The sequence below is a fragment of the Salmo salar genome, chromosome 21, assembly GCF_965601325.2.
Source record: "Salmo salar chromosome 21, fSalSal1, whole genome shotgun sequence".
NCBI lineage: Eukaryota > Metazoa > Chordata > Actinopteri > Salmoniformes > Salmonidae > Salmo > Salmo salar.
In genome coordinates, this window is record NC_138311.1 from 30446310 (window position 1) to 30461335 (window position 15026).

At 40.1% G+C, this 15026-nt stretch overlaps 1 protein-coding gene across 1 annotated transcript in view; it reads right to left on the reverse strand.

Moving 5' to 3' along the window:
• The window catches only part of anos1 (anosmin 1), a 55292-nt gene extending 41436 nt beyond the window's left edge, over positions 1-13856 (reverse strand). Inside the window, exons 1-2 of the mRNA XM_014164844.3 lie at positions 13577-13856; positions 4630-4677 (exon numbers count right to left, since the gene is read on the reverse strand). Coding sequence (XP_014020319.1) covers positions 4630-4677; positions 13577-13771 — 243 coding nt within the window. The 5' untranslated portion in view covers positions 13772-13856. The remainder of the gene's footprint in view (positions 1-4629; positions 4678-13576) is intronic.
• Positions 13857-15026: the final 1170 nt, after the last annotated feature.

Sequence of the window (15026 nt, forward strand, 5' to 3'; positions counted from 1 at the left end):
CTAAAATAAACCAGTGGGATACAGGTCTCTCATCAACAAATTGGAGTTCAGTATTATGATGGTGAACTTTGAATATTACTTTGTAAGATGCTACATCATGTTCACACTCTAATAAATCCTGTCTGAAAGTACAGGCTAAACAAGTGCAAACTGATATGTAACACATCACGCGCACACACACAAAGAGAGGGTAAATGAGTGCAAAGTCACATGCTTGTCAAGAGAACAAGACGTCCATTAAAGAATCTCTGGCATTTTCAGAGATTCAGCCATGTAGCCGGTTGATTATGAAAACAGTATGCTGTGCATGGACTTGCAGCCAGCAAAAGCCTTTTCAAACATAAAACTCATGATGAATGACAAGGGAATGGCTGGTGCCAAGAACCGATGTTGGCCATCACTATGGAAAGGAAAGAAACAAGTTGAGCTGCATTATAGTGAAAACAATGGAGGCTCTACTTTAAAAAAGACATCCTTTAAAACACCACGACGAGGTCATTACAAATTACCTCAAAACGAAATCTTCTGGAGCACAGAAATATTAACTTTGAATTGACATTTTAGTCATTTAGCAGATCCTACTTATAAGCACGTATAAATGTCGTACTGTACAGTACAATGTACTGATACTATGCATATGATCACATAGATAGATAGGTATCCACACGTACCAGTCAAAAGTTTGGACATACCTACTCATTCAAGGGGTTTTCTTTATTTGTACCATTTTCTGCATTGTAGAATAATAGTGAAGACATCAAAACTATGAAATAACACATATGGAATCATGTAGTAACCAAAAAAGTGCTAAAATATATTGTATATTTGAGATTCTTTAATGTAGTCACCCTTTGCCTTGACAGCTTTGCACGCTCTTGGCATTCTCTCATCCAGCGTCATGAGGAAGTCACCTGGAATGAATTTCAATGTTTGCCTTGTAAGTTAATTTGTGGAATTTCTTTCCTTCTTAATGTGTTTGAGCCAATCAGTTGTGTTGTGACAAGGTAGGGGGGGTATACAGAAGATAGCCATATTTGGTAAAAGACCAAGTCCATATCTAGGCAAGAACAGCTCAAATAAGCAAAGAGAAATGACAGTCCATCATTACTTTAAGACATGAAGGTCAGTCAATAAGGAAAATGTGAAGAACTTTGAAAGTTTCTTCAAGTGCTGTCACAAAAACCATCAAGCGCTGTGATGAAACTGGTTCTCATGAGGACCGCCACAGGAAAGGAAGACCCAGATTTACCTCAGCTGCAGAGGATAAGTTCATTAGAGTTACCAGCCTCAGAAATTGCAGCCCAAATAAATGCTTCACAGAGTTCAAGCAACAGACATCTCAACATCAACTGTTCAGAGGAGACTGCGTGAATCAGGCCTTCATGGTCGAATTGCTGCAAAGAAACCACTACTAAAGGACACCAATAATAAGAAGAAATTTGCTTGGGCCAAGAAACACGAGCAATGGACAGACCGGTGGGAATCTGTCCTTTGGTCTGAGTCCAAATTTGCGATTTTTGGTTCTAACCGCCAAGTCTTTGCGAGACGCAGAGTAGGTGAATGGATGGTCTTCACATGTGTGGTTCCCACTGTGAAGCATGGAGGTGGTGGTGTGATGGTGCTTTGCTGGTGACACTCAGTGATTTATTTAGAATTCAAGGCACACTTAACCAGCATGGCTACCACAGCATTCTGCAACGATACGCCATCCCATCTGGTTTGTGCTTAGTGGGACTATCATTTGTTTTTCAACAGGACAATGACCCAACACACCTCCAGGCTGTGTAAGGGCTATTTGACGAAGGAGAGTGATGGAGTGCTGCATCAGATGACCTGACCTCCACAATCATCCCATCTCAACCCAATTGAGATGTTTAGGATGAGTTGGACCGCAGAGAGTGAAGGAAAAGCTTCCAACAAGTGCTCAGCATGTGGGAACTCCATCAAGACTGTTGGAAAAGCATTCCTCATGAAGCTGGTTGAGAGAACAAGAGTGTGCAAAGCTGTCATCAAGTCAAAGGGTGGCTACTAAAAAAAATATTTTGATTTGTTTAACACTTGATTCCATATGTGTTATATATCTGTTATTTCATAGTTTTGATGTCTTCACTATTATTCTACAATGTAGAAAATAGTAAAATAAAGAAAAACCCTGGAATGAGTAGGTGTGTCCAAACTTTTGACTGGTACTGTACACATACTACATACATATATTACAAACATACACACACACCAGCCTGTATGAGGACCTGAATAACTGACGTTCCCCAAACCTTTTTCAATTAATCACAATCCGCATGGATTTGATTTAAATATCAAAGGAATATATAAATATTTAGATCTCAAATAAAAGGGGATTGTTTGCATGTGAATCCAAGATGTTGATTGTAATGAATCTTCATAACAAATGCAATACTGCGAAGTCAGTAAAGAGTGCTCAGTAGTTCCACATTTCACTGTTTCATATTATCCATGTTGTCATTTATATTAAAAAAGGGAGCCCAAATTAGTGTTGGGCAATATTACGATAGTATCGTCTATCGAGGATGATTGACAGCCATCGTTGATGGCGATGACGTCATGATGTGACAGATGATACCTAACCTATTTCAACTTGACTGCTGGCACACAGTAATGAGCCGAGTCAGGAAGCACACAGCACCGCAGTGCATGGATGACAATCTGAATAAACTGCCCATATTCCTATTTGCTATAGACTATTACAATAAATGTGTTATATTTACAGAATTCAAGAGAACAATGTAGACAGAGCTTAGAGTTTTACCAAAGAAGCACAAAATGTCCAGTCAGAAAATGTGTTTTCGTTTTTTTCTCTCTCTCGAATGATCTGGGTCAAAAGCCGAAGTTCATTTTTACAGTAGACGCTCTGGTGTCTTCTTGTTATAGAAGCCAAATGTTCTATTTTCTCTCAATTTGATATCAATATGACTATTAAGACACTGTCAGTTTAACGCATACTGGATTTCTCCCGCCACACTATTCATGATCAAACAACGAATGAATCTAATGGAGTTCTAGGCTATTTAAGGAAGTTTAAGAGTATTTCCCAAACATTCCAATAACGTGTTTAATGTCCTCAAGTTGCAGCTTTTAAATGGGAACAATTATGAAAGTCAGAGTCTATGCTATTCTCAATCACAGCTTTATTTTGAATGACAAATATTTCAGGCCACAAGAAGTCAAATTGAGCAAACAATGTCAAGATGAAAAAATCTAATGAGAAGTCAAGAGAGCTGTGACCTAAGTTCTGAAAGAAACGATACGTAGCCTATAGGCATATTATTCTAGCAATATGCTACCTACAACACATAGTACCCTAGGCCTAATAAGATATGAAACTGGTATTATCATTATCCAGTTCTGGGGACAGCAGAGTTGCTTGCTCTGCACCCTATGATGATTGACAGCGTGTCACTCACTCCGCTCTTTGGCACACACAGAAAGGCCTAGGCTACACATATTTTTTGTATCTAAAGTTGATATAGCCCAACCCTAGACAAATCATCATTAATAAATCATTGAACACTGATTGGGCCCAAATGTTCAGTATACAGGTTCTAACAAATAAACTGGGTGTCCTTGGACATTTCCAAATATATGATTTATAATAAAACCTCAAAACAGTGTAAGAAACGCAAACAATGACTCAGGAGAGTAATTGTTTTCTCTACCTGTGCTGCATGAACAAGCCATACGAGTAAGTAGCCAGTACAGACAAGGATGAGATCCAATTTGTCATCGCCTCCGCAATAGCACGCTTCCCATAAGCTATTAAGACAACGTTTTTATAATGCAAAGGAAAACACGGGAGAGATGAAAAACAAACAGAGACGCGCTCTTGTGAAAGAGAAAACTGTAAGCATCCGTAGAAGTGTGAATGACAACACTCGGCTAGACTATTTACATCCTGGGTGGAATTTAGTCCTCAGACTATGACATCATCAGGACCAACGTGTTGGCTGGTTGCTGCTATCCTGGTTGATGTGAACAGAAGAGTCTTTGACAGAGATAGGGTATCAGTTACTGGCCCAAATGACACCCTATTTGCAGTAACCTAATCTTGGCCAGAGTCACATAGGGACAAGCTGAAAGGTAGTCCACTATTTAGTGAATAGGGTTCAAAGTTGCCCCAGGTCTTTGATCCCCACTGTTGTGTCATCATCATCATCATCCTCCGTCCTGGTTGTCGTCCCAGAATGCCCTGGGCTGAGCCTGTCCTCAGTCTACTGTCTGCTCAGTGGGCTCAGCACCACAGTGAGGGGCTTGTCAACAGCTCCCAGAGAAGCTGAGAGGACGTGTCAGCACCATCCTTTCAGAGGACCTGTCAACACCATCTCTGTACCAACTGTCTTTGGGACAGGGCACGAAAACCAAACAAGACCTTCAGGAAAAGCTGGATAAAATGGACTACTGTAATTGTAATGAACAGGGGTTTAGTGGTGACAGAGATGGGTGGTGGAATCTCAATAACCCTAGAACAACTTGACTGATGAAAAGGTGAAGTGTGTTCACGTAACGCCTATCCTGGTTTCAAATTGTTCACCTCAAACTTGCTTTGTAAGTTTGTTATTTCATTGAAAGCACATGCAGACAATACTTGTTACATACCTTTGAGCACTGTTTGTGATTCTGACACCAAACCAAGGATCCATTATTCTGTAATGAAAATAGAGAGCAGATTATGAGTTACAATTTTCAATTCAAGAATGATCAATGAAATGCTAAACACATCAGAATTCAGTCCAGTACAGTAGCTATTTACACAATAATTCATAAGAACTTCTGAAAAACAGAAAGAATGCTCTGAATCAGTTTCACCACAAAACTTACTAATTTCTTTATTAGAAGCCAATTACCATGGGAAATGTATCAAAACTCAGTTGAGAGTCTTTGAATGGAGTAATACTCCCCTACGTGTAACCTAAGGAAGCAAGGTCAGAGAGGGGTGGAGGCAGATCTCTGGTCAGTTTCAGTGTCGTTCAGCAGAGCACTGTGACCTCAACTCTTATCAGCCTGCGTTTGATCTCACAGACATCCCAGAGGTCACTCACACAGGAACTGATGTCAGCACTCTTGTGTAGACTGCAGACACCTCCAATTCCCCCTAATTGCTGTGGAAGTGCCACCTTCTGGGTTCCATGAAGCCAAACATTTGGTCCTAATTGTGCCGGCTAAAGACAGAGTGTCTCCCTGTCATCTTGAGAAGTTCCAATGGGCTAAATGCCTGGCTCAAGTGTCCATTTCCTGAGCTCCAAAAAACCACAAGGCTATTATCTTCAATTATGGTTTCACTTGGACATTAAATGTAAGATAAATGATCGCCCAGACAAATTGACCATTTGATTAATTCGCTGGTGGGGTTAATTCCATGGTAACAGAATGATGCTGATTCTCAGATTTTTCACTTTAAAATGTATGCTAAACAAAAATCAATGATTTTGTTTGACATACATTTTAAAGTGAAAAATCTGAGTCTCAGCATCATTCTGTTACCATGGAATTTCCCTGAACTAAAATTGTGCTATTGTTCTAGGTATGAAGGCTTGGGTGCAAGTGTTTCATTGATTCACTCAAATCCCCATTGAAGTTTGTCTGCGATTATGAATAGTTGGGAAATTCCAAAAGTAGAGAAAGGAAACCTTCTCAATAAAGTCAATGAGTCTGAATTTCCATTACCAGACATATGTTAAAAATGAAAGGTCACCGTTATACATGAATCAGTGCTTTGTTCCTTACAATAAGACACTGCACCAGGAATGACTGACTAGCCAAACTTTAAGGGTCTGTGAACCAGAAAGTCTGCATAAGTTCAATGTCAAGTTCTAAGTATTCTCAAACAATGAAATCCAGTGGAAATTCCCAGTGAGACCTCGGGAAAGAACTTCTCATTTAAGGATTTAATTTGCCATCCAGTACCAGTGAGTGTTGTGTGTTAGGTGTCAAGGATAATGGTCAGCCAGTTTCAAAAACATTCATGGTGCATTGGGAAGTCTAGAGCAGAGACTTAAAAGCAATTCCACGTTAACAGTGTGACAGTGAGACGCTGATTTTGCACTTTAAAATGTATATGTCAAATAAAAACCAATGATTGCAAAGTTAAGCAAAACAATTTCCACTGATTTCCATTTGACGGAAATACATTTACTTGAAGAACAATGCAGATAGAAAGTTTGGTAACAAAGTAAAAAACTGAAGGAGATTTGCCCTACCGTGGAATTGCCCTACTGCTAATTGTAATAACATCATAAAGAAATGTTACTAATGAATAGGATGCAAGCGTGACAAATCTCATAATTGTACCAAACAAAGACCAAATGAATAGACAGAAATGTAGGTAACATAGACATGTTTTACCTACAGCTTACATTTCATAGTCAGCCCTAGTTTGGAACAGGAAAACTTGAAGATTTCACCTTAAAAGGCAGGCTGCAGCAGGGAATGGATTTCTCTTCTGTAGTACTATACCTACTGTATTTTGATTTTAATGTTGTGCTCTATAACGTGATGAATGTACATATGTAAAAAATGTACATAGTTTTAGATGTTATTACATGTGTAATACAAATCTAATGGCACTAAATATACCCCAAAAGATCAATCAAACATGTCAAAATAATATATCAGTGCCAGTGACTCTGTAAATAAAACCCTGAAGATCATTTATACAGATTGGCATGACTCCAGCCTGCTCCTAAATCACAGGCCCGTTTTTTTTTTTTTTTTACACCTTTTCTTGCCCATCCGTCAGTGGCAACAGAAAGAGATCTGTGGAGGGGCTAATTTTGCTCAGTGACAGCATCTCTGCAGCACCAGCGGGGCTCTGTGGGATGTTGCACCAGCTGTCCAGGCCTGACCTCAGCATGTCATGGACCAATGGGGAATAATTATAGGTCAGGACTTCATCCCAACGACTCAGTGGCATTCCTCAGCAGTTTCAATATTATGCAGTGCTGCCGAGGAACTGTTAAAGACTCCGGTCGATGAATGCTTTCCAGATCCGGATATTCACTAAAACGGCTTGGAGAAAAAATAAGCCAAAGAGTTGCTCTGTGTGTCTGAACGCAGAGGTGACCTCACAGCTTTCTCTGTGTCACTGGTAAAGTCATGTAAACACAGATTCACCCAGATTTACATTTACATTTACGTCATTTAGCAGACGCTCTTATCCAGAGCGACTTACAGTAGTGAATGCATACATTTCATTTCAATTTTTCTGTACTGGCCCCCCGTGGGAATCGAACCCACAACCCTGGCGTTGCGAACACCATGCGTTGCAAACACCATGCTCTACCAACTGAGCTACAGGGATGTATTCTGGCTTGTGCCAGCTGAGAAGGCAGAGCAGGTGACCAGGGCCATGTTGTATTTCTAGACATCTGAGGAACATAGACAAAAAGCCTGCTCTGCTTTTGAGTACAGCATTCCTTCTTTTGAAAACAGCTATACATTTTGTTTCCCATTCGTCTCTTATTTGTGGTGCCATCTCTGTTCAGTGTTCACTTACTGAATCCATTTTATTCTGAATCAACTATCGTGTCGCTGTAGGCCTACATTACATCATGCAGTGCTGATGAGCGATGAATGTCCTGCTTTTTTAAGTTTTCAGCACTTCTGCACAGAAATTACAATAGGTCTCCATATACATCACTGACATTGGTAAAAGCCCTGACCAAAATATATTTGGATCAAAACATTGTCAACCAATAAAACATGTGTAGCGCATATGGCTGTGCAGACCATGTTTTTTTATATTATGGATTTTAAAAAAATGGCCAAGCACCCCATGCAAAGTAAAGTGTTTGATTTCATAGGCAATTGGAACCCCAGGTAGAGACTAGAAGTCGACCGATTAATCGGAATGGGTGATTAATTAGGGCCGATTTCAAGTTTTCATAACAATCGGAAATCTGTATATTTTTTTTTAGACCCTTATTTAACTAGGCAAGTCAGTTAAGAAAACATTCTTATTTTCAATGACAGCCTAGGAACGGTGGGTTAACTGCCTTGTTCAGGGGCAGAACGACAGATTTTTACCTTGTCAGCTCGGGGATTCAATCTTGCAACCTTACGGTTAATTAGTCCAACGCTCTAACCACCTGCTTTACATTGCACTCCACGAGGAGCCTGCCTGTTACGCGAATGCAGTAAGAAGCCAAGGTAAGTTGCTAGTTATCATTAATCTTATAAAAAACAATCAATCATAATCACTAGTTAACTACACATGGTTGATGATATTACTAGTTTATCTAGCCTGTCCTGCATTGCATATAATCGCTTAGGTACACGTTGCTCCAACCATAAACATCAATGCCTTCCTTAAAATCAATACACAAGTATATATTTTTAAACCTGCATATTTAGTTAATATTGCCTGCTAACATGAATTTCTTTTAACTAGGGAAAATGTGTCACCTCTGCAACCGTGTCAGGGTATATGCAGCAGTTTGGGCCGCCTGGCTCGTTGCGAACTGTGTGAATACTATTTCTTCCTAACAAAGACAGCCGACTTCGCCAAACGGGGGATGATTTAACAAAAGCGCATTTGCGAAAAAAGCACAATCGTTGCACGACTGTACCTAACCATAAACATCAATGCCTTTCTTAAAATCAATACATAGAAGTATATATTTTTAAACCTGCATATTTAGCTAAAAGAAATCCAGGTTAGCAGGCAATATTAACCTGGTGAAATTGTGTCATTTTGCATTCATTGCGCGCATGGTCAGGGTATATGCAACAGTTTGGGCCGCCTGGCTCGTTGCGAACTAATTTGCCAGAATTTTACGTAATTATGACATAACATTGAAGGTTGTGCAATATAACAGGAATATTTAGACTTAGGGTTGCCACCCGTTAGATAAAATACGGAACGGTTCCGTATTTCACTGACCGGAAAAACGTTTTGTTTTCGAGATGATAGTTTCCGGATTCGACCATATTAATGACCTAAGGCTCGTATTTCTGTGTGTTACTATGTTATAATTAAGTCTATGATTTGATAGAGCAGTCTGACTGAGCGATGGTAGGCGGCAGCAGCAGGCTCGTAAGCATACATTCAAAACAGCACTTTCGTGTGTTTTGCCAGCAGCCCTTCGCAATGCATTGCGCTGTTTATGACTTCAAGCCTGTCAACTCCCAAGATGTGGCTGGTGTAACCGATGTGAAATGGCTAGCTAGTTAGCGGGGTGCGCGCTAATAGCGTCTCAAACGTCACTCGCTCTGAGACTTGGAGGAGTTTTTCCCCTTGCTCTACATGGGTAACGCTGCTTCGAGGGTGGCTGTTGTCGATGTGTTCCTGGTTCGAGCCCAGGTAGGAGCGAGGAGAGGGACGGAAGCTATACTGTTACACTGGCCCTACTAAAGTGCCTATAAGAACATCCAATAGTCAAAGGTATATGAAATACAAATCGTATAGAGAGAAATAGTCCTATAATAACTACAACCTAAAACTTCTTACCTGGGAATATTGAAGACTCATGTTAAAAAGGAACCACCAGCTTTCATATGTTCCCATGTTCTGAGCAAGGCACTTAAACATTAGCTTTCTTACATGGCACATATTGCACTTTTAATTTCTTCTCCAACACTTTGTTTTTGCATTACTTAAACCAAATTGAACATGTTTCATTATTTATTTGAGGCTAAATTGATTTTATTGATGTATTATATTAAGTTAAAATAAGTGTTTATTCAGTATTGTTGTAATTGTCATTATTACAAATAAATAAAATTGTCCGATTAATCGGTATTGGCTTTTTTTGGTCATCCAATAATCGGTATCGGCATTGAAAAATCATAATCGGTTGACCTCTAGTAGAGACCGTTCAAAGAGCTGGCATCTTCCCTATATGTCCATCAACAACCCAGAAGCCTCTCCGGACCAAAATAACTAAGCAACCCTTCAGGTTCCCCTATTGACTGTTCAAATAGCTGTGGGCTCTAAGCAAATAAATCAGGGAATTGACATCCAGGGATTGTGACAGTGAGGTACCTCAGTCATATTCTTCAGCATCAAGGTTAATATGAATGTTGTATCAAATTGAAATGGTGAAGATGTTGAGCCTGTATCCCGTTAGGAATGTGTAATGTTTGTCTGAGGAGGCACTAGAGGGTGTAGCAGGCAGTAGGCTTCACTGGGAGCTGAGATTTACAGACACGACTGTCGTGGTTTAAAAGCTTTTACAGAGAGGTGAGGCCAAGCTACACAGAGCCCTATTCATCCCCTGTCTTTACTAATGAAAAAGTCCACACATGAGACGAGCAGTGGCTGTGGTTTGATTCCACCCCAACTTATTTAATATCAAAAGACAAAAACACGGGGATACGGAAAAACTACTTTCCCATGTTTTTCTTTCCTTCGTTATGAACACAGGTCTCACAAGTGCAATACTTTAACTTTCAGCACCCCCGCTCACTGGGTATGAACGACCGAATTTAAAATGTTATATTTTTATGACTTAAAATGTAATAACAAGACCACATGGACACACCTTGTTTTTTGGCTTCATGGGTAGTCATAAATAATCCACTACAAGACTGATGCTTTCAGAATGCATTAGTGAACAGAGGCCCCAGTTCACTCCTAATATTTTAAAATGTCCAGTGACCATATTTATAACTGGGTGTTCCCCTTTCTCTGTCTATTGTACCAGGGTGACAAGTACCCCATATAAGAAGTAAAATGTCAATAAATACATCTGTATTTTGGAAGTACTTCTACATTTATAAATCCTAAATTGCCATAAATCCAAAGAGCAAAAGGTCATGCCTTTTTCCAACTCTGTATCTGTTCCTGCTGAACTCAGTAACTCATCATCACTGACAACTATTCCTTGGATCCTGATTCGGCCAAGTCCAAAGGAGGACCTGTGTGGGAGTTTACAGCTTCAACTGCTAAAATGTTTTATTTCAATATGCAAAAAATGTATGTATAACTTCTACAAAAGACAATATAAAAAAAACGTACACCCCCTTGAACTTTTTTCACATTATGCTTCCTTAATTTTTTCTAAAAAGGGATTCAATTCGATTTTTTCATACAGATCTACATAACCTAACCCTGAGATAGGGTTTTATTTTTTCTGGGGGAGGATTAAACAAATTTCTATGCAAAATACACCAGAGTTGCTTTCCAAGAGGTGTTGAGTGTTCCTGACTGGTCAAGTCTCAGTCAGACTTAAATCTGCTTTAAAAAAAGAAATGAAAAGAATCATGCACACGGTTTAAATATCACTGTCCATCGATGATCCCCATACAAATGTACTGTGCCTGAGCAATTCTGACAAAAACGATGGATATATGATGCCCTAAGAGTTGTGCAAAGTTGGTAAAATATTTATAAAAATGATTCACAGCTGTAAAGGTGCTTTCACCAAGTATTACCTCAGGGGGGTGGAGACTTATCCAATTATGCTATTTCAGGGGAGGGATTTCTTAATTTGGAACATTTTCAAAAAAAACTTTCTTTCACTTTGAAAATGTGTTGTAGGTTTTGTAGATTTTTTTAAATAATTAAGTCAGTAAACTTAAAAAATAAAAAATTCTATAGGCGTATTGCTGAAAGGGTCTATTTTCATGAAACTGGAAACGTTGTGTGTCTTGGAGTCCTTATAAAGTATTAAATTAATCCTAAGCATGAATGCTTTCTGAGTTGAATTAAGAGGTCTGCAGTCTCAATCATGTTAGAGGTTGGAGGCAAGCCCCCGCCCAGCTGGGCCTGCTCTGTAATAAGATCTGTCAGAGGAAGCAGATCCACCTGTAGGTCGCAGCACGTTGAGCGCTGACTGGGCAGGCTCCAGTGTTGTGGCAACAGTACATTAGAGCTTATCACATTTAGCCAAAGTGGGCCTCTGCGTTTAGCAGGAAGGTGACCTCACTGGGGATAGCATCAGTGGGCCAGTGTCCCCGCTATGAGGTGTGATGCTGGCATTTGGTGGCAAGGGTTAGGGCCATGGGCTAGAGCAGCGGGAGGCATGTTTTTCCAGCTGACCAGACCTCCCATTTCCACATGAAAGAGCCTGCTGAGAACACAATGCATTTAACAGCACTCAGAGTATCAACAACAATTGGCTTCTATTCTTGGAGCTCCAAGCATGCTCAACCAGTCCCTCATCACAGAGCACAAATGCACCTCTTTTACAAACACATCTTCCTAATTTCCTGCCCTCTGAACACAACAGAAGTTGAATACAACTTCTGGGGCTCAGCAGTCAATTATCAGACAATTAACCTATTAGAATTGCAGGGGAATTAATACATTTCATCTCAATCTAAGACTTTTCAGTCGAAACGTGACTGATTATAGGCCTTCGTATTAAGAACATGGGCAGTGCTGAGAAGTTGTTGAAATTATCTTCAAATTCATTTCTGTGAACTTTAGTAGACTAAATGGTCTAATAAAGAATCTGAAATAAAATATATCAATGCTTCCTAAAATAAAACCAACTAATATAAAAAGAGAAGACAGGAGAGGGAGACAAAGCACTCAATGATAGTTAATAACAGTTGACGAGCTCTCCCAACATTAATTCCAAAACACACAGCAATCAGTAATTAAATAGAATAGAGAGTATAAGCCCAGACTTCATCCTGCAAATGTTCTTAAGTAAAAACTGAGTGCAGATAGGAGGTGAAAGACAGTTGGGGGAAGAGAAGGATCTTTTCACTGTGTCCTGGGAAAGAACAATGTGTCTATTGGAGGGTGAAAAACAACTTCTGACGCCACATACCAAATCACCCAGAGGACAAGGCTAATTCCACAGCAAATCACTTCTTCCAACTCAAATTGTAGAAGAGCATCGAAACATGCTTGGTGGTCATCGTCGGTACGCATAATCATAATTGTGATCTATTTTCTGGGTTATTGTGGGTGCTAATTGTGAGGTAATTGAATATATGGGGTGAAAAATAAAACTGGCCCATTTTGATAGAGGGCTATAAACAAATCAGATCAAACATCTAACCACAACATTATTAAAAAGACAAATTCAAGAGCAGCCCTCATATTTCTTACTATGGAGAATTAATGAACCAGTTTGACAAAAAAAGGGCTTCACGTTCACAAAATAGCAAGGCTATAATGTCCTTCCACTATAATAATAAGTGCCCACAATACAGTATGTACACAATATGCATCAAATTTGCAGCGGTGGAAAGCAAAACCAATAGACTCCTAGTCCTATAGGTCATCAGCTGCCACTGTTTTAGTCACTCTGTGTGACACTTTTCAGTGAGACAAGTGAAGTCCAACAAAACTATCAGTAGGCTATTCTATGTCAGAGAAGAGGCCACATTGTTTACATTGACATTTCAGAACCACTTCATTTATGCCTTGTTTCATTTGTAATGTGACAGACTCATTCATGTCCAATAGCCTATTCATCAACTCACCCATATGGGGTGTGACACACTCACCCATATGGGGTGTGACACACACACACACACACACACACACACACACACACACACACACACACACACACACACACACCTCTTTTTATTTTGACGTGGACACATGAATTAAAAGTTGGACAGACTGTGAGCAACACGCTCCTACCTGGGAGTGCTTGAAAAAAGCAGAGATGCGAGTGATATGCAGGCTGAGACATCTCGAGGCGCATCTTGCTCGGTAAATGCTAGCAGTGAAGAACGAGTCATCCTGCCTGGTCCTCGCAGCGAAGGTTCCATGGGTCGACAACACTGTAATCCATAGACACAGGGTCACACATACAGTTATGCTCCTGGGCAACATTGTCCGACGACGGGTGCTGCTTTTTATCCGTTCACTGATCGGGCTACACTGCGTGTTGACTCCGCTGTAGAAACTAAAGAAACTTCAATTATACACTGGGGAGGAGTCAGAACCGCGTGCGCTTTGTGATTGGCGGATACGGTGGTGATTGGCAAATACTGCGAGTGCCTTGTAGCAGGTAGAGGTTATGGACTCAATATCAAGGATTTTGAAATTATGAATTCTATTTGAATAGATGGTTTGAATGATTTTGTGATGAAAATCAATTAGGACAATTGCTATGAATAATATTTTTATTCAATGTCACCTCAAATGTATTGAAATATATTGGTTCTATTTTGCGGCATGTACCAGTGGGTAACCTGTCAGGTGTGAAATGGGAAATGTGTTTTTTGCGTATCCCTACTCCCCCTGAAACACTCTCAGAGAGTGGCCTCACAGCCAGGTACTCTATAAGAATGATTGACAGTGACCCTAGAGCAATTAGGGTTAAGTGCCTTGTTCAAGGGCAGATCGACAGATTTTTCATCTTGTCAGCTCAGGGATTCAAGCTAGCAACCTTTTGGTGACTGGCCCAACACTCTAACCACTAGGCTACCTGCTACCTCATGACATTGTAATACTGCATGATAAACAGGGTAGCCTAGTTTATCAGGTCCACTTGGAAAACCTCTATCCTAGTGTGTGCGATGAGACATTCAGCAGATCTTAATTATAGACAATCTCTCCAAAACAGAAATGGCTCATACATAAGCAACACCATTTATAGGAAGCTCCACATTTCATGTGTGCAGCGGATTGCAGGAAGTACTCGACCTACTGCCACCTACTGATGACACAATACATCAGAAATGCAGAATTGACAGGTTGTCTAAACCAAGCCCCCCACATATGGCCCCTGGAAATCCTGCCAACATGTCAGGGAAACCCTTTCCACCAGTCTGTGCCTCACCGTTAAACAGTAGCTTGGAAAAACTCTTCTACCTGGAAAAATTTTTAACCGCCCTAAAACAAATTCCTCAACATGGTCTCCCAAAATTTGGCATTGTCTCATAGCCCAGGGAATGGAGCAAATATGACATGTAGGAAAAGGTTGAAATCTTTGAAGAAGAAGAAAAACAATGTCCGTCTTTAATAAGAAAGTTCCCTAGGGGGTCTACTAGACATTCTTTCTCTGCTGTTCTCAGCTTATGGACTACTTTCCTGTACACCATTACAGAAGTACTGTAATGAGCTTTTATAAGTGTTGCTCTTA